Below are 20,150 nucleotides of genomic sequence, written 5' to 3' on the forward strand. Positions count from 1 at the left end.
CTTGTGAGATGATAAGCTACCAAATGTAGAATACTTACCAGGTGATGTTATTTGAAATGTTTACCTTTACAATAATACTGCAACATTCATATTATTTCAGATTTATGCTGTTACTTAAGGAAACTCACTTAAGATAATACACCTAATTAAGGGGCAGAGGCAAGATTCAAAACCAGGTCTATATAAATTTCAGATCGTATTTGCTCTTGCCATTTATACCCCACCATAGGTAAAAATTATCATACATATTTCAGAGACTTCTCAAATACAAATTAAAGTAGGAAAAACATAAATGCTAGGAAAAAAGCAAAATCTGGTTTAGCCTGCTTACATGTCAGTTTTATGGCTAATAATTTATTAAACCTATATGAACTCTCTTATGTAAGGAAACAAAGTATGATATACTTAAAATCTAATGTAGAAAACTGGTTAGGGCAGCATGAGAATGCTATTGAAAACTTTAGACAGTGTCTTAGTAATATTTAATGATGAAATAATTGTCTACATTAGTACTGAGATTAAAAAAATCATTATAGTATCTGCCAACCTTCCATCCCAAGTGTTGCTACACACTGCATATTAGTGTGGTGGCCTGGAAAATATTTTTATCTGCTCAAATTCCTCAATTTAGAGGGAGAAAAAATATATGCTGCCAACTAGGAAAAATCTCTTAAGTATGGCTTGAAATGCCAAGTCAATTCTTACTTAGGACTCTTAATTAGTTCCTAATTAAACCACATGCTATAATGCTTACTTAGTTTATTCCTTCAATGTACCTTCCACATCTATACATTCTGAACAAAACTTGCAACATAAAATGAAATTTACATGCTTTTCAGGGGCTTTCTCCACAGAGACAGATAATTTTCAGCTCTAAGAGAAGGAAGCACTTGTATTTGTAATTCCATCTCCATTACCCCCAACTTCACTGGAAATTTTAAAAAATTCATTGCAAGACATCTGCGATCACCTAAGTTTGCTATAAAGAGGAAAACAATTTAAAATGTGAATTTAAAGAGTAAAGGGCAAGCAGAGAGAGAGTCTTATTGCTCTTCCAATTTATTCTTTAAATCAATCTTTCCCAATCTGATGCCACCCAACCAATAAGCATTCCTGAGCAGGGGCCAAAATCAGTAAAAAAAAGGACCTAATCTATTTAACAATCCCTAATCTCCAAGCCTCAAACTTGTACCTCAGCAGGTGTTTTCAGATCATCTGGTTTCTCCCAAGTAGACTGTTTTGTTTCAGTATTGTAGTAGTAAGTCCTTCCATCAGGTGATTTATGTTCGGTCCACATTGATTTCTAAAGAAAAAAATTACAAAAAGATTCAAATTTTTTAACAGTGCTATGACAGTGAATATTAGTTTTCATTAGTTTCATTAATAATATACAAAGAAATTGAAAGTACAAAATGGACATATTTTTGACAGTTTAAATCACTTACAGTAACACATCATTGCAAGTGGGGAGTTAACTGCAAAATAGACCATTTTAAAGTACTTCAAAAGTAGTATGGCTCTATTGAGGTTTTAGAATCTCTAGATTCTACCCAGTCTCTCAGAAGTATAAGGATATGACTGTTTCACCTAGAAACAGTAACTTTGTAACTGTTGTAACGTATATAGCACATAATATAATCTTTCAGCAATACAACCTATGCCTTGTAGATAAAATATATGAAGTAGATGCTAATGTAGTATATAGGTGGATTGATCATGAGCTCAATAACTTTATTTGCATCAAGCTGGACAAAGTTCTAAACTAGACATGCCATAAAGACAGCTGTCAAAATTAGAAAGGATAGGTTTTAGATGACAATCAGAATTTAACAATCAAGGTGAAATTTAACAGGGATAAAATGTGAATCCAAATGCCTCAACACAATAGAGGTGAGAAAATTTTATGTGATACTAGTTTGATACAGAATAGAACTTCATTCTTGGGTCCAAAAGAACTACTAAGAGCATATTAAAAGTTGCTAGTAAAACCTCAGCCATCAATAGACATGATGCCTCAAATTAAGGCTGGTTAAGAGTTTTACAGGGCTCCCATAAGTATGCATTTAAAATAATCACAAAAGGGGCAGGAAGAAACTTTGAGAGGTGACTGGTGTCTGCGGTCTTGGTGGTGATAGTTTCTCAGGTGTATGTATTCCTCAAATCATCTAGTTGTACACGTTAAATACATAGTTTAATATGTCAATCATATAATAAAGAGGGTTTAAAAGTAATTTTACAAGGAATCATTAAGGAATTACTGGATGAGATCAAAGGTACTGAGTCCAGTTCCAGGTACCAGATCATTTAGATAGTAATGAACTGAAGTATGATTGAAAGAAGATTAGATATGTCCTATATCACATTTCTTCAAATCTAAGACAAAACATTACTGTACATACCTCTAAGAAAGAAGTAAAATCATCTTCAAACTATTCCATGCTTTTTAACCCTGAGATTTTGTTAACCTTTTGAAAGATGTATTCTTATTCAGACACTGATTTTATAACAATTCCATTTTTTGAAAAGAAAAATAGGCAAATAAAATAGTTAAGCTATTCCTCAAACTTCACATTGAAACCATTTTTTTGTACAAGAGCTGCTGATGTCCATTAAATTTCACACCGTATCACCCTCTATGCTATAAAAAAATATTGGTAATGGAGCATTTATTAAAACAAAAACAAAAAAGTAAGTCACCAGTACTAGTTCTTAATGATCTTCTGAACTTATTTAAAGCTGACCTACCTTTCTTTTTTCCTTATCAACTTTATTGAGAAATAGAATACACCTACTTTTGATTTCGGCTTTGGGAATGTGGCTCAACATACATTATTTCATTGCTTTTTCTGCTCTCTCACCATAATCATTTTATTCCTAGCTGATAAGAGTGCTGTGCCATTATTTCTAGAATTTTCTTTCAAACCACTGACACTTATTCTTCTGATGTTGGCACTTTTGTTGTTCAGTCATGCACAACAAAGCCATAATTGCTGCCTGGAGAATGGAGATCATAGGACACTATGTAGATTATAGGATGCATCTTAATTACAGACATTTTCAATGGTCAAAGCAAATATGCTAAGTGATTTAAGAAACATTTGCAAAATGTGGGAATGGAGAACAAGAAAAGATGACTCAAGGAGAGAAATTAATGTCATTTAGAACACAAGTAGATGAGGGAAGATGATTATTTTCTGGAACTTCTGAGGAACTAGAATATGAAGGGATTATAAACAGTCATTAGAATCCAAAGAAAAAAATTGATAAAATTTGAGCGGTTTGGTAACGAAATGTTTGGCCTTTTCTATATAAATTCGTTAAGTCATCTGACATGACTGCAAAATGGCTTTCTGCACGGTGTAGGATAGTTAAGATAGTTCAAAAGGTATATTAAATTCTTTAACTTGTTCTAGCACTTCATGCAGAGTATGACAAATACAATCTCTCTGGAGCAAACAAGACTGCACTAAAGGGAAATTGACCTAAGTTCCAAAATTATATTTAAACTTCCCAAGTCACATCTGCTAAAGAGCATCAAGGAAAAGAAGTTCACCAGAAACAAATTTATGAAAAAATGGAATGAAAAAGGGTGCCAAATAATAGGGAAAAACAGGAGATATACAAACCACTAAAACAAACAGTAAACAATTTAGTATTCATTAGCTACTACTTTATTCAAGTCTTATAGCTACACTACAAGCAATATGAACACTATCCTCATTTTTCAAAGAAGAAAACCAAGACTTAGGAGGGTTAATATAACTTGTTCATAGTGATTCAGTTAGTAAATAATAAAACTAGAACAATTCAGTCATATTTGCTTCTAAAGACATCTACTCACACTGAAATGTTTTGTCAGGGATATTATATTCAGAACAGTCTGTCAATAAGGACAGATAAATTCCTGATCTCCTAATGAGTAAGAAGCACTGTATCAATTTTCAGTTAATTCTTTTAATAACCTTGCCAAGGTAGATACAATTTATTATTTCCACTTTATAGAAGAGAAAACGGAACACAATAAAATACAAGAATATGCTCAAGGTAACACAGCTAGCTAGTGAGTTAATTAGAACACTGGGCCCACATACTGAGGTCCTATGAAACAAGTCTCTAACACTTTGCATCAACAGAAACAATCTATACCAATGCCTTAACTAATATACCAAATCCACTTATAGAAGTCAATTCTGGAGTAAGGAAAATGATTTATCTGATAAGCTTTTGCTCCTTTTCCTTAAGTGCATCTAATCTGCAACTTGAAGTAAAACTGTATCTCGCCTCTGGCCAAAACTAGGACTAATATTTTAAAAGAAAAATTTAAAAACAAATGTATCCTGAATGTTGAATATAAGATGAAGAATGGCATAAAATATCAATGGGTATATAGATAACAACTTTCTTCATAGGATAAAACATGACTTCTGCAAATAGTTGTTAAGTACTGAGTACACTCTATTCAAAAAACATTTTCCTAAAAATCACCATTTTTTTTAAAAGAAAGACCTCTCCAGACCAATACACCAATGATGCCTATCAAATATTTAGACTGCCTTTGCACAATTGGAGAAAACCTAATAAACATGTAGATGTGTAGTATTCTGAATGGCCCCAAACCAGGACATTATTTTAACCTTAAGGTTAGCTGCTTTGAGGGCTTGTAAGAGATACTAAGATAATCCTTGCATTGGAGCTTTATTCTGCACTTTTGTCACAGATGACAGCCTTCCCAAAATTATTTTATTACTGACAGTTACTGTATTATTAAAAAACTGTCAAGACAAATGGCAGGTCTGGGGAATCAACCAAAAGTTGACATTTTTACAAATGATAAACTAGAAGGATAAATATGAAGAAGAAATTAAAAAACTATCATTCTTAATATACAAATATCTACTACAATCATTAAGATGATCTAATGGAAAAATAAACATTGCCATTAACAAAACTCAATGCAGATAAGTAGATATTCAACTTCATTAGTAAATCAAGGAAGCATACATTACGTGAAAACTTTCTGTTCATCAGATAAATCACAGACTTAGTATACAATGTTAAAGGGTGTGAAGAAAAGTGCACTGTCATGCTAGTGTTGGGAATGGAATTAGTATTGTTTTTCTGAATGGCAATTTGCTAGTTCTCATCAAAATTCAAAATGCAAGCAATCTCTTAATGCTGATATTTTATTCACAAAATCCAATTTATATAGTTGCAAAGATGTACAAGAATGTCCTCTACAGGATTACTTGTAATATCAAAAAATTTGAGATTATTCAGTATCCACACTCATAGGAAAAGAGTTCAATTAGGGTCCATCATACTGTGGACTTATGGAGATCTGTTTAGAAAATGTCGAAGATACAGTGTGAAACAGAGTAAGACGTTGTGATATATCAGCAAAACATACACAGAAAATATTTAAAAGGAAGACTGGGTAAAGGGAAAAAATGCACATATATAATTATCAAGAGAGCTAAAAGATTCCAAAAAGCTAGTCAACAATTAGGTTCTGAATAAATTCAATAAACATATAAATAATTATATGCACATGAGATACGCATTTATACATACATAGATACTTCTGTAAACTATTAAGCCCAACTGAACAAAACCAAAAGCAAGTGACCAAATGTAACATTAAATAGACAGGAAAGTCCTCTCAACTACTCTAAATAAGGAAAAGGAGAAAAACCCAAAATATAAGATCAGAATTAAGGAACAACATAACCACAAACAGATGATTTACAATCAATTCCCCAAATCTAAAGGAAATTATTTCCTCACAAACGACTACAATTTACCCTAGAAGAAAACACATCATACATGAATATTCCAATTACCCAACTAGACAATTTCATAAAACACCACATCATAAACTTTAAAAAAAACAGAGACGTACAATATACTTCAGATAATCAGAAAAGATGAAAAGTTCCTTACTAATAACAAAACTCAAGAGAAAGGTATCAAAAAAGAAAAGCAGGTAATGTTACTTATCAGTGTTATTTTTAAATGCAAAAATTTAAAAATAACATTAACCCATTAGCCAAAAGAATCCTGCATTGTATATATTCGGACAAAGTAGAACTTATTGTAGAAGTGCCAGGTGGTTTGATATTGGGAAATCTATAAAGAAGAAATTATTTCTGTTAACAAATTGAAAAAAGAAAACACCACATGAGCACACCAATAGACTTGGTCAAATCACATCTTGAAAATTATGACCATTCAGAAGTACTAAAAAAAACAAACACACTTAACAAAAACACCTGAATGATAAAGGCCAACTTATCAAAAACCAATAAAAATTACTGTAAAGCCACTTCCATTAAAATCATGAACAAAATGCGAGTCTGCAATCACTGTGTTTCAACAAATACATTATGGCAATAAAATGAAATAAATAATTGGTATAAATATTTGGGAAAGAGATATATTCTCTTATCTTTACTGCTAAGGATTCAAATAAAATCTAGTTAAAATGAAAAAAAAAAGTATTCTAATTTTCCAGGAAAATAAAAAAGTATTCCAATATTCCACTCGGCTAAAAGGTAAATATATAAAAATCTTTGAACTAACAATAACTAGCTTGAAATAAAAACACAAAAATATCCTATTCACAATATAACAAATTTTTAGAAGGTAAAATAAATAAAAATAGCTATGATAGCAGTTTATCCCACCTAAACAGAATTTAAAGCAAAAACCAAAATGAAACCAGAGGGACTTCTGTATGGGTAAAAAGCAACACACCAAACTTAGCATGCATTTACCAATTTAGTCTTGAAATCACAGCAACAATAAAAAAATACAGGGAGAAAAATAAGAGATCTTTTCAAGTTAAAGATTTTAAGACACTCCCCCCCTTAGGTAGATCAAACAGATGAAAGATACGCCAAGACAAAAGAATCACAAATTGACCTTAAATTAAAAGCACACAAAATATTCCAAAAATCTAATCTTAAAACGAACACAAATGAAGGTTTAGTACAATGCAAACAACAGCTCATAGACTGCTTTCTAAAGATTATATGCAAAAAAGTATACTTCATTAAAAAAAAAGGAAAAAAAATGTCACCCAAAGACATGATCCATGAAAGAAAAGAAGTAACTGTCAGAGACTTCATTAAAAATTTCTGTTCTGCCAAAGTCACAGTAAAGAGAATGAAAAGACAAGCCAAAACCTGGGAGAAAACATCTGCAAAGGGCACAGGTGGTAAAAATTAAAAAAAAAAAAAAAAACAAAAAAAAACCACCTGTTAACCAGAATATACAACCCTCTCCCCCAACCCCCGCTTTTTGTTTTTTAAAGTTTATTTATTTTGAGAGAGACAGAGAGAGCACGAATGGGGGAGGTGCAGGGAGGGAGAGATCCCAAGCAGGCTCCATGCTGCCAGCGCAGAGCCTGATGTAGGGCTTGAATTCACAAATCTGTGAGATCATGACCTGAGCCAAAACCAAGAGTCAGACACTTAACTGACTGAGCCACCCAGGCACCCCAGAATACACAGAGACCCCTTAAAACTTAGCATTAAGAATACAAACAACCCAATCAAGAAATGGTCAAAGATCTGAACAGATACCTCACCAAAAAAGACATACAGGGGATAAAGAAGCCTATGACAAGATTCTTAACACTGTACATTATTACAAATTAAAATTAACTCCCATTTATTACTGGTGAGACTTCAAAACAGCATAGCCACTTTGGAAGAGAGTTTGGGAGTTTCTTAAAAAACTAAATACATTAAAAAAAATTTTTTTAATGTTTATTTTTGAGAAAGATAGTGAGCAAGTGCACACAAGAGAGGGGGACAGAAGATCCAAAGTGGGCTCTGTGATGTGGGGCTCTAACTCACAAACCATGAGATCACGACCTGAGTCGAAGTCGAACACTCAGCTGACAGAGCCACCCAGGTGCCCCAAAAACCAAATACATTTTTACCATATGATCAAGCAAGTATGCGCCTTGGTTATTTATCCAAATGGCTGAAAACTTATGTCCACACAAAGGCCTACTAATTAACGTTTGTAATAGTTTTAATGATTGCCAAAACATGGAAGCGAAACTAAGATGTCTTTCAGTAGATGAATGAATAAACTTGTGGCAAGTCCAAACAATGAAATATCATTCACTATTATTATTACTATTGTATTATTCAGTCCCCAAAAGAAAAAAGGTATTAAGCCATGAAAAAAAAAAAGCATATTAAATGCATTTAAGTGAATGAAGCCAGTGAAGAGGGTATATACTGTATGATTCTAACCATGATACTCAGAAAAAGTAAAACTATATAGGCAATAAAGAGATCAGTCGTTGCCAGGGGTAAGGGGTGGAAATTTTTAAGGTAGTGAAACTACTCTGTATGCACTGTCGTGACAGATACAACTCATAGAATGCAGAACACGGAGACTGAACTCTAATGTAAATTGGACTGTGGGTAATAAAGATGTGTCAATGTAGGATCATTAATTGTAACAAATGTAACACTCTGGTGGGAGATGCTGATATGCATCTGTATGCAAGTAAGGGGAGGGGGTATTAAGAAACTCTCTACTTTGTGTTCAATTTTGCTAAGAACCTATAATCGCTCTACAAAACAGTCTATTTAAAACAATCCTAAACCTAGAAACCAAGAAAAACATACCACTTAATACCCTTTTAACAAAGAAGTCAAATGAAGGAAAAAGAAAAGATACTGGGAGCTGAGTGAAATGAAAACTATGTCAAATCTTAAGCAACACAGCTATAGCACTATAAAAAATAAGAATGTGTAACAATCATAAGTACTCAAGAAACTAGAAAAAAGGCAACAAAGTAACCAAGAAGGAAATAAAGATGACCTCAGAATAAGCTGAATGGTTGTCCCCTCCAAAATACAAAGTAAAAGCAATGATAGGATTTCTAACTCTATGCTAAATAATTAAATCTCAACAAAGTAGGTATCTGTAAAAACATAAATTAGAAGAAAATTAAAAGTGAAATAGCTCAACCACCACCAGAGAAATTGAAATGGTAATCCAAAATCTCTATCCTCAAAAAATATTAGGCCCAGTTAGTTTTTAGTTGTGTTCTATCAAGCTGTTAAGAAATAAGTTACGCATCGTTTATATAAGTTGTTCTAAGGATCAGAAAGAAAAGGGTTACTACCCAGATAGAAACAACCTAAGTAAGATATTAGCGAATTGAATTCAGAAGGAATAAATACACAGGTTCACGTATATATATTCTTAACACCCTTAATGAATAACTAGGATTCACTTTAGTAATGCTAAGATGAGATATCAGAAAATACATCTGTACACGTGCACTTTAACAGACTACAGAAGAAATACCATGACCATCTCAACTATGAGTTTTAAAATCCAGTTCATAATGACCTCTCTCTCAGCAAACCAGGAAAAGAAAGCATCAACTTAATAAGGGTCATACATCAAAAAGCTGCAGTAAACATATTAAATAGAGAAATTCAATACATATTTGCTTTGAGAGAGAAAACAAGATAAAGATGACAGTTTATCACTGCTACTACTCACCATAGTACTAGAGGTTCTGGCTGACACAATAAAAGTTGAAATATTAGATATGATGATTAGAAAAACTCGTTATTTGAGGAAGATAGTGTAACACACACAGAAAACCCAAAAAGCAACAGGAGTTCAGCAAACCTCCTGGATAAAGTATAGGAGAAAGATTCAAAATAGCACCAAATCTTATAAAACATCTATAAATTAACAGAATGAGGGATAGACAAGCCTTCAATAGGAAAAACTTAAAGCCGTATTACAAAACAGACAAAAAAACTGACTACCATGTTCACTGATATGACTTAATATTGTAAATACGCCCCACAATCTATAAATTCAATGCAACGCCAATCAAAATACCAAAATTATCTTTTTGGACAACCTGACAAACTGATTAAAAAATTTAGATAGTATAATGTCATTTATAGAAAAAAAATATATATATAAAAAACCTAAAGACTTCACCAAAAAACCTGTTAGAAAGAAATTCAGTAACATTGCAGGGTACAAAAATCTGTTGCATTTCTAAACACGAACAAAGTTAAGAAAAATTAAGAAAAAAAAAATTCCATTTATGAATGCACCAAAAATAGTAAAATGTCTAGGAAAAAATGTAAGCAAGGAGGTGAAAGACCTGTACGCTGAAAACTGGATACTGATGAAAATAACTGAAGACTGAATAAATGGAAAAGATGTTCCATATGCTCATGGATTGAAAACTGATATTGTTCAAATGTCCATACTACATAAAGCAATCTATAGAATCAATGTAATCCCTATCAAAATACCAATGACACTTTAAAAAAAAATAGAACACACTGTCCTAAAATTTGGATGGAACCACAAAAAGACTGAATAGCTAAAAAGTAATCCGAAGAACAAAGCATCATGCTCCCTGCTCTCAAACTGTATTACCAAGGTATTGTAATCAAAATAGTATATAGTACTGGCATAAACACAGATATCTAGATAGTATAACAGAATCAAGATCTCAGAAATAAACTTATGTATGGTTGATTTACGACAAAGGAGGCAAAAATATACAAGAAAAGGACAGCTGCATGCAAAATAAAACTAACTAGTTAGATTAGTATTTTCCATCATGCATAAAAATCAACCCAAAATGGATTTAGGCTCGAATGTAAGACCTGAAGCCCTAAAACTCCTAGAAAAAAGGCGGCAAAGCTCCTTGATCATCACTCTTGGCAATCATTTTTTTGGATCTGATTCCACAGCAAACATAACAAAAGCAAAATATACAAGTGGACTACATCAAACTAAAAACCTCTGGCACAACAAAGGAAATCAACAAAATGAAAAAGCAACCTACTGAAGGAGAGAAAAATATTTGCAAAACATGCATATGATAAAGGGCTAACATCCAAAACCTATAAAGACCTCATACAACTTAACAGCAAAAAAACCAAAACAAAAAAACCCTAAAAATCTGATTAAAAAACAGGCAGAGGATCTGAATAGACATTTTTCCAGAGCAGATATACAGATGACCAAAAGACTTATGAAAAGATGCTCAACATCACTATCAGGGAAATGCAAATCAAAACTACAATGTGATATCACCTTACAGTTGTTAGAATGCTTATTCTCAAAAAGAGATAATAAATGTTAGCCATGTTGTGGGGAAAAGGAAATCCTCATGCACCACTGGTGGGAATGTAAATGCTGTAGCCCCTACAGAAAATAGTATGAAGGCTCTTCAAAAAATTAAAAGTAGAACTACCATACTATTCAGCTGTTCCACTTCTGGGCATTTATTCAAAGAACACAAAATCATTAACTTGAAAAGATTTATGTACCCCTTGGTTCATTGCAGCATTATTATTTACAACAGCCAAGATATGGAAATAACCTAAATGTCCCTAGATGGATGAATGGATAAAGATGTGGTACACGCACAAAAATATATTCAGCTATAAAAAGGATGAAATCTTGCCATTTGCAACAACACAGACGGGCCTTGAAGGCATTATGCTAAGTAAGAGAAGTCAGAGGGAGAAAAACAAATACCTTAAGATCTTACTTACATGCAGAATCTAAAAAACCCAAACTCAGATACAGAGAACAGATTACGTGTGGAGGTTCAAAATCGGTGGAGGGGGTAAACAGGTACAAATCTCCACTTATTTTAAAATAAGTAGGTTATGGAGATGTAATGCACAACATGGTAATTACTATTAATACTGTGTTGTATATTTGACGATTAAGAGAGTACATCTTAAAAGTCCTCATCACAAGAACAAAAGATCTGTAACCAGGTATAATGACAGATGTTAACTAGATGTATTGTGATCATTTCAAAATGGATACAAATATCAAATTATTATGTTGTAAAAAAATAAACATAAAGACTATAAAGAAATAAGAACAAGAAAAAACACCCAAAAAATCTACACAAAAAATTTCCTGAACTTTTCCCAATACATGCATTTCTGAGCACATGTATCCAAGTGATCACCTATTCAGGAGGGTAGATGGGAGTGAAGATGAAGAATAAAGTGAAAAAATGTGACGAATCCTCTCAGGATCAATGACAATGACTATCATCTGAAGATTCAAGTAACTCAAATTTGTGTACCTGAAATCTAATAAGAATTAAAGCAAAAAGAAATTTTCAAATATACAGTATTTTTAGATGGGAAAATTTAATAGAAAAGTAGAAAATGTCAATTCTCCCAAAACTGAAATGAATTAAATATAATCCCAGATAAAAACACAATTTTGTCTTTTGAGTGTGTGTGGGTATGCATATACTTACAGATTATTTTTGGAGGGGGATACAAGAATTCATGTACTAACATCCAAAACCATTTAAGGAAATAATGAAAAGAGAAACCATGAAGACTCGCCTTACTAAATATTAAAGTTATTTTAACTGGAAAACGTGAGAAATTGGATGAAAAACAAATACATACAGCCAATGCAGAAGAAAACTCAGAAACAGATGTCAGAGTATGTACAAACTTAATATATGATAGAACAGATTCTTCCAGTTGAGGGAAAAAGGGGTTTCACAGACAATGGACACAACCAAAACATTAATGGTGGTGGTCCCCTCAAGGTGGAAACATTTAGGGTGAAATTTACTTTCTTCTAACTTATGTTTGCTTCTTAATCCCTCAAGTGAGCCTGCATTATTTAAATCAATAGGAAAAACATGCAGCAATCACTAGTCAAAAATACAAAAAGGCACTTACAATGGAAGAATACGACATGGACATTTAAAAACCATTCAACTTTAAAAAACAGAAGATACAAGAAACTTTAAAACATTTAAATACAGTTCACAATTAAAAGTCTTCCCCCCATATTTAAAATATTAACCCATTTATAATCAAGTCACAGCTTTCTGTATTTCCTCAACCATAATATGAGGATAACAGCTACCTCTCAGGACTATTTTGATTAAATGAGATCATACATATGAAGTCTTCTTTCCATTGATCTTTAAGGAATTAAAAAACACAAAAATCAAAGAAAACCTTGAGGCCAAAAGCTATGGCTTTTATCAAGAAGGATAAAATAGGAATCTTTAAGTAAGGCTTTCAAGCTTATTTTCCCAAACATCATAAAAATATGTAACAGAACACCACATACCGAAATATTAACAAAAATAACTGTAACTACTATCTTAAAATCAAGTATGGAGAAAAAGAAATGCAGCATAGAGGTATCATTCTCTCCTTCCCTAAGGGAGGGAAAAGTCAAGCAATTCTGAATATCGTATTAGTCTTTCTGACACAATTAGGGAAGGTACAAGCAAAAAAGTATTTTAAAATTCTGTGTATTAGGAAAAGTTTATGTAAGACTTATAGTAATAAACAAGGGCACACAAATGTTTGTATATGAAAGCACGTTCTAATATAAACCTTATGTGAAAATTATTGGTTAATTACTGTGTTCCTACTAGTTCTGTTTCCCTTCTAATCGTACCAGGGAAATTAAAATCTTTGTAAAATCTGGTACGTAGCTGATCCCTTTTTTTCTCATTAAGTCTCATAAAAATTAGATTTTAAGGTAAATCATTCAATTTTTTTTTTTTTAAGTAGGCTTCATGCCCAACATGGGGTCTGAACTCACACCCTTAGGATTAAGACCTGAGCTGAGATCAAGGGTCAAACACTTAACTGAGCTATCCAGGTGCCCCTCAAACAATTTTTCAACCTTTGCCATAGAAAAGAAAAAAAGATTCAACTTTAGTAGATAAACTTTAAAACAGAAATAAGGATCAATGTAGGCTAAAGAAGTATAATGAAATAAATATATTCCAGAGGTACTTACTGCACCAGACGCTGTACCTTTAAAAAAAAAAAAAGAATATTTACAATGTGATAAATCATACTCTTCTTGAGTGAACAGTTTTAAAGTATTTGTTCATACTATTTCTTCTGCCTTATCCTAGCAAACTAAATATAAGGCTGTTCCATGTGACCTATGTGCATGCTCTCTTTTCCACAAAACAAATACTACAGCCTAAAGCATTTTCAGAATAAAGTGGCACTTTGAACCTGCAAAATGAAAACTCACTTGGATCCAGTTTGAGAAGTATTCACAACTTCTGCCTTTTGTTTCTCGTCTTGCTGTTATAGGTGTTTATCTTGACTAATTCCTTTCTCTACTACAGTACTGAAATATAATACGTCAGACTTCAGATTCTATGCTTTAGATTTCTGGCAACTTCCACTATATAAATTCCATACTTGTGGTGTACAATACAGTATCCAGTAGCTACCACACGTCTGCTTAGGTTAAAATTTTTAAAAAACATTAAATAAAATAAAAAAATTCAGTTCTTTTGCACTAGCCAATTTCATGGACTCAGTAATCACACGTGGCTATTGACTACTGTATTCAACAGTACATATTACAGAACATTTCCAACACTGCAGAAAGGTCTATTAGATGGTACTATCCTATATTATTATCAAAACCCCTTTAGACATAAGGGGAAATCCCCATTAGTCACCAAGTTCAAATGAATAAGCTTTAACTTTAGAAACTAGTAATTTAAAACTACGTGTAAAAAAAGAAAGTATATGTAAAAAGAGAATAAAACAAAGTAAACACACACACACACATATATATACTGAGAACAATCAAAGGAAGCTACTATGGATATCACTGGTAGAGCTAAGGCATTTAAAAAGTAATTAAGAAGAAATTTTATGAGTCTGTTTCTGACTTACAGACACAGGAAACAAATTGTTGGTTACCAAAGAGGGGAGGGCAAAATAGGCAAACAGGATTAAGAGATACAAACTTCCAGTTGTAAAATAAGGCAATGGAATGAACAGCACAGGAAGTATAGTCAATAATATTATAGTAACTCTGGATGGTGACAAATGGTAACTAGACTTACTATGGGGATCATTTTGTAACGTATTAAAATATCGAATCAAAATGTTCTACAACTAAAACTAATAGAATATTGTATATCACTTATACTTCAGTTAAAAAAAAAATTTTTAAGGTGATTTTCCAGGACTATTTAGGCTAATAGTAACAGTAATCAGCTCTAGATATCTAAATAGGCAAAATACTATACTATGTATTTCAGAACATCATTTCAGCTTAAATAAATTTGTGAAGTATCTTAAAAAGACCAATTATGCCCCATATAAACCTGCAGAAAAGCACAACATAGTGCATTTTAAATGTTTCAAACCATGTTTAAAACAAGAAATGTTTTGGCATAATCATGGAATAAGGCTGAGCATCTGTAAAACCAATTTACCTGGAACATTATTTATTCATGGATAATTGAGGCACTACTATTATATATGGAAAGTACACTAGGTGAAACAAACAGTTATTGATAACTGGCTGCTTTACCACAAGGTTTACAAACTCCAATGGCTACAAGGACGAAGTAGTCCAGAAGGCCAATGAGAGTTGGCCTTCATACCTAAAGGAAGGAGTTACTACCTCATTCCACAATGTTTGCGGAGTAAAAGTATGGGCTCAACCAGAATTTCTCATTCAAATATTCTCTGATTACCTACTGTGTTCACAAGGACCACTGTCAACAATGAATATTCAGATAATCCCATTTTTCAAGATAAATTCAAATCTTTGTGTAAAAAGATACATTTAATTCTTACATAGGGCCCACAGACTTTAAATGTTGTCAACTAATTATAAAACTTAAAAACATTTGGGTAAAGAGTAACTATAGACGAAATCTGGTCCCAGGACTCCAGATCTAGTAATTTTTTATGGATTAAATTATGAATGCTACCCCTGTTTCCCACGGCTTAAAAAAAAAAAGAAAAAAGAATCAGAAGTTAATCATAAAGCCCCAAGAGACACTGCTTTTATTACTTATTATAATAAAACGACAGCTACTGTTCAAATGAAGTTTAATATTTAAACCATAAATGGCATACATACCAGCTGCTACATCCATATTATTTACTCCTGGCTGTAAGAAAAAAAATGAAATTAGTAATATTCACCTGTTTAAACTATATTTTATATATGTTCCTCATAAAGCACAATCAGTCCCCTTTATGTATAATTCTCAAGCCACTGATTCAAAGTTTCTCAGTAAGTTTCAGTGGTATTAGTTCCCTGAGCTTGCTATAAACTGTAAAAGCACCAATAACTTGGGGCTACTGAAGCACTTCAATCTAAGTGTTTTATTTATGTGATCATCAGTTACATATAGCTCCACAACCCTTTACCCACAATTCTGAAACAGAAAAAGCTCTAAAAACCAAGTTTTTTCAAGTTTCAAATCAACACTCATTAGAGTGGCAAAATCTGCCCTGAATGACACGAGCTCTTTGTCTTTATTTATCCCACTCCAGACAGAATATCCCTAAGATACTGCTACAGAAATATTGTGTTCGAAATTTTAAGGCACTGTCCAAACACCCTGAGGGAAACCTTTATATGATATATAGAGTACACAAAGTACAATTTTACAATATTAAACAACTTAAGAATATATTTGGCCCAAGGGTTTTGGATAAGACCTTTGCAAATTTACCACCCCAGTGGAGTATGCCACATCTACTCATTACAACCACTAGGCTACCAGGTAATAAATCAGTTATGCTCATATGAATATAATAATGATATACATATTGCTATACAATTCAATAAGGGTGAAAAGGCTGTCAAGCATTTTCTAAGTAATGTGCCATCACTGAAGTCTCATGTAAGATAAATTTCGAATAAAACCTTCTGATTTCTAAGTCTACGATCGAGTACTAAATCCCACTACATCAATTTTTAATTAACACTCCATAAAGCAAATGTCTACTCTTTAAGATTAAAATGCTACCAGACCAGGGGCAGGGTGGCTCAGTGGACTAAGTATCTGACTCTTGATTTTGGCTTAGTTCATGATCTCATAGTTGTCAGATCAAGCCCCATGTTGGGCTCTGGTCTGGGCAGGGAGCCTGCTTAAGATGTTCTCTCTCCTTGTCTGCCCCTGCCCTTTTTGGGCACAATTGCTTGCATGCATGTGCGCTCTCTCTCTCCTGTCCCCCCCTCGGCCCCCCAAAATGCAACCAAACCAATAAAATGCTTCTACTGGATAGGTTATACTTCTTAGTTATTCTACTCTTGTTTAACATAGATTAAAAACTAAAGATTACACATAAGTACAGGAAAAAATGTGAATGTCTATCACTGAAGAACCTAAAAAGATAAAAGCCCACTGTAATTCCCATTTTGTGTTACAGTACTCAAGACATACTTAAAAAGCTAACATGACAGCCTATAAAAAATTATATATAGCATGTTACATCATATATAAAAGTGGTAAAGCAGTCAAAACATCACAGAAAATCACTTTTACTGGATTACCGGTAAGGCAGGCTGCATGGAAGCTTGAGACATATGAGACATCATCATTCCAGGCATTACTGAAGACATCATTCCAGGCATCTAGAATAAAAGTAAAAAAAGGTTACTATATAAAACCAAAGCATTTAACAGGACTTTAAGAATCTATCTGGTTATCAAAGTTAATATGTACACCTCAAGATTTAAACCCAATTAACACTATTATTACATGAATAGTATGCTTAGTAAGTGCTTGTTGAATGAATGAAGTATTTTATCAATGAGCTATTTTAATATTTGCCATAATTTATATGTATAGTTAAAATTATTTTAACAAATAAACTTAAAAGTTTGCACTTTTATTTCCAATGTAAATTTGAGAATATTAACGTCCTTTTAATTTTAACTCCTCACTCATGTTTTTCTCCCTTGTTTGGAGACAATAATTTTTTCTATTTCTCACCTTTGACTTTTAATATCTGTAGTAAATAAATTTTACAGTAATCTGGCTCTTTAAAAAATTCTAGATCAAAGGTACTTAAAATTCAATGACTAAAAAATATGTAAAAAACCCCTAACTTCAGACATAAATCACCTATGCCTTCTCTTGAAAAGAAAAACTTAATAAAGCACATAAACGAATATCTGAAGAAAGAAAATACTAGTTTTGGAGGTTAATCTAGCCTACCAATGTCTGCCATCCAAAACTATGAATGAATCTTTACTACCAAAAATGAATTAGAAAAACATGTAGATTAACATAAATTTCCAAGGGATTTTGACCCAACAGTCATCCATATTAGTATAATCCCACATTATAACTTTGATTGTAATAGGAAAAAATCTAAGAAAAACATGGAGGGGGATAAAAATCGTATATAATAATCATAGGTACTGGAACACAGTAAGTAGGTATTTAGTTTCAAATTAAATGAAAATTGGGAGAAATAGGAAATACAAACAAGTATATTGGTCAACAGGAACATATAAAGTCTACTAAAGGTAATAAGAACACTTGTATACTGAATTTTATTATTTGAGAAAATCAACTCAGAGCAAAACGAGGCTAAAGTACCATTAAAATGAAGTATCATTGTATTAATGGATTAAAAAACAAACAAAAAGGTTTTCTGTTCCTTAAAATACCCGATAAATTGCTTAAACATCATGAAACAAGAACCTGACAGAAAACATGTGACCAGTACTTGGAATATATGGTGAAATTAATAGTTGGAAAAAAAAAAAAAAAAGGTTCAGAATTTGAAAACAAAAGTACAAGCTTTCACTACCCAGGCTAAAAGAATTAGAGAAATAATTATACATTAAGAGAAAAAAACAGAGCAATCAAATGAGAACTAGGCTTGTTCCCTCCTTGCCCTATTCTCAACAATATATACTCACACCTAGTTTTACTTTAGGCTAATAGCAATGTAGTTTTGCATTCTTAAAGTACTAAATAACTGATTATGAGAGGAAGCATACTGAGCAACAGAGAGAAACAATCTGGTACTTAAAATGGTCTATATATAAAATCCAAAGCTGTCAACATATCGAAAAATTAGAATTCTAAGCTAAATTGAAAAGCTGAACTTTGAAAACTTGGGAAAGAAGTATTTTCTCATAACAACTAAAGACAATTAAGTGGGGTAAAATCTCCATCATGTAACAGAACACTTCCACATGGTAGCAGTACAAATGAATCTAATTTCAATTTGAAATACTCTTGACTTCAGAAGACAGTATCAAATCCCATTTAAAAACCAAGGGACAAAAATCCTTACATATAACAAAAGTTGACTAGAACAGGCCAGTGACACTTAAAGCAAACAATATTTGAAAACCATTAAACAGTCCGACAGAGTTCTCAATTGTTTTTCTTCCCACACTTCAAATCTTAAAACAGCTAGAAAATTTGCGTTTAGACTAAAACTCATGGAATTGGATTATAGAGATTTAGTGTTAAATAAAAAGCTAAATTCTCCCTCAACATCTCTGTGAATTCTGAGGGGCAGCAACTAGTTAGGCTTGTTCAACTGGACAAACACTGGAAAGATTCTTAAATTACGTACAACTGAGCATCTGAAAGTAAATAGATTATTAATGTAATTTTAGACAAAAACTGTGATATTTTAAATATGAAGCTAAAGAACAAAAACATAAATACGAAATATACTACATTCTTATGAAAAGCTATTTTAAGTATTAGACAAAATAAAAACTCTTCCAGACACCTGAGCATCACAAAAAGCCTGTTCCCCGAAGCCTAAAGAATCTACTTTGTGGAAATGTTACGATTTCCTTTTTTAAACATTAATTTTAGGATACACATAATATGGGGATATATGTTTCAACTCATCTGGATTCTTCTAGAGGATTTGTGTTAACTTAGGCCAGTCATTGGCAGCACCATCAACATGATACCATTTAAAATTTCTAAGTTATCAATATTTTGTTTTATACAAACTGATCCAGGTTGCAAGCTTATGAGACTTCTGGTTCAAACCCTCAGAAGTGACTTTTCCCTCCCTCAGCCCAATAACCAAAGTTGAGGCATTCAGAAGTTACTTTGTTGTCCCTCTGCAGGTTTACTTCTTGCTTCACATGAAGGGACTAAACAGCCCCTTGGTCTCCCAGCTTTATCTGAAGAGTATTTTAGACTTCTCATTAGGTTTTTTTTCTAAGGGCACATCATATAATGGAGTATCTTACCACTAATAGCATCTTAAGTTCAATGAAAATAGGATGTTGACTCAAAATAGTTGAAGGAAAAATTCTTAACACAGTTGCTACAATGATGCCACTATGAATTC

The 20,150-nt window shown here is 32.5% G+C and overlaps 1 protein-coding gene across 11 annotated transcripts in view; it reads right to left on the reverse strand.

The window, feature by feature from the left end:
* The window catches only part of PRPF40A (pre-mRNA processing factor 40A), a 53,494-nt gene that overhangs the window by 21,819 nt on the left and 11,525 nt on the right, over nt 1–20,150 (reverse strand). For all 11 annotated transcript variants that reach the window (XM_086718622.1, XM_086718623.1, XM_086718618.1 and 8 more), the window contains 4 exons: nt 17,362–17,442; nt 15,937–15,967; nt 13,828–13,844; nt 1,193–1,303 (listed from right to left, as the gene is read on the reverse strand). In XM_086718622.1, coding sequence (XP_086574748.1) covers nt 1,193–1,303; nt 13,828–13,844; nt 15,937–15,967; nt 17,362–17,442 — 240 coding nt within the window. The remainder of the gene's footprint in view (nt 1–1,192; nt 1,304–13,827; nt 13,845–15,936; nt 15,968–17,361; nt 17,443–20,150) is intronic.

The sequence above is a fragment of the Puma concolor genome, chromosome C1 (assembly GCF_028749965.1).
Source record: "Puma concolor isolate L17-30 chromosome C1, mPumCon1.1.hap2, whole genome shotgun sequence".
NCBI lineage: Eukaryota > Metazoa > Chordata > Mammalia > Carnivora > Felidae > Puma > Puma concolor.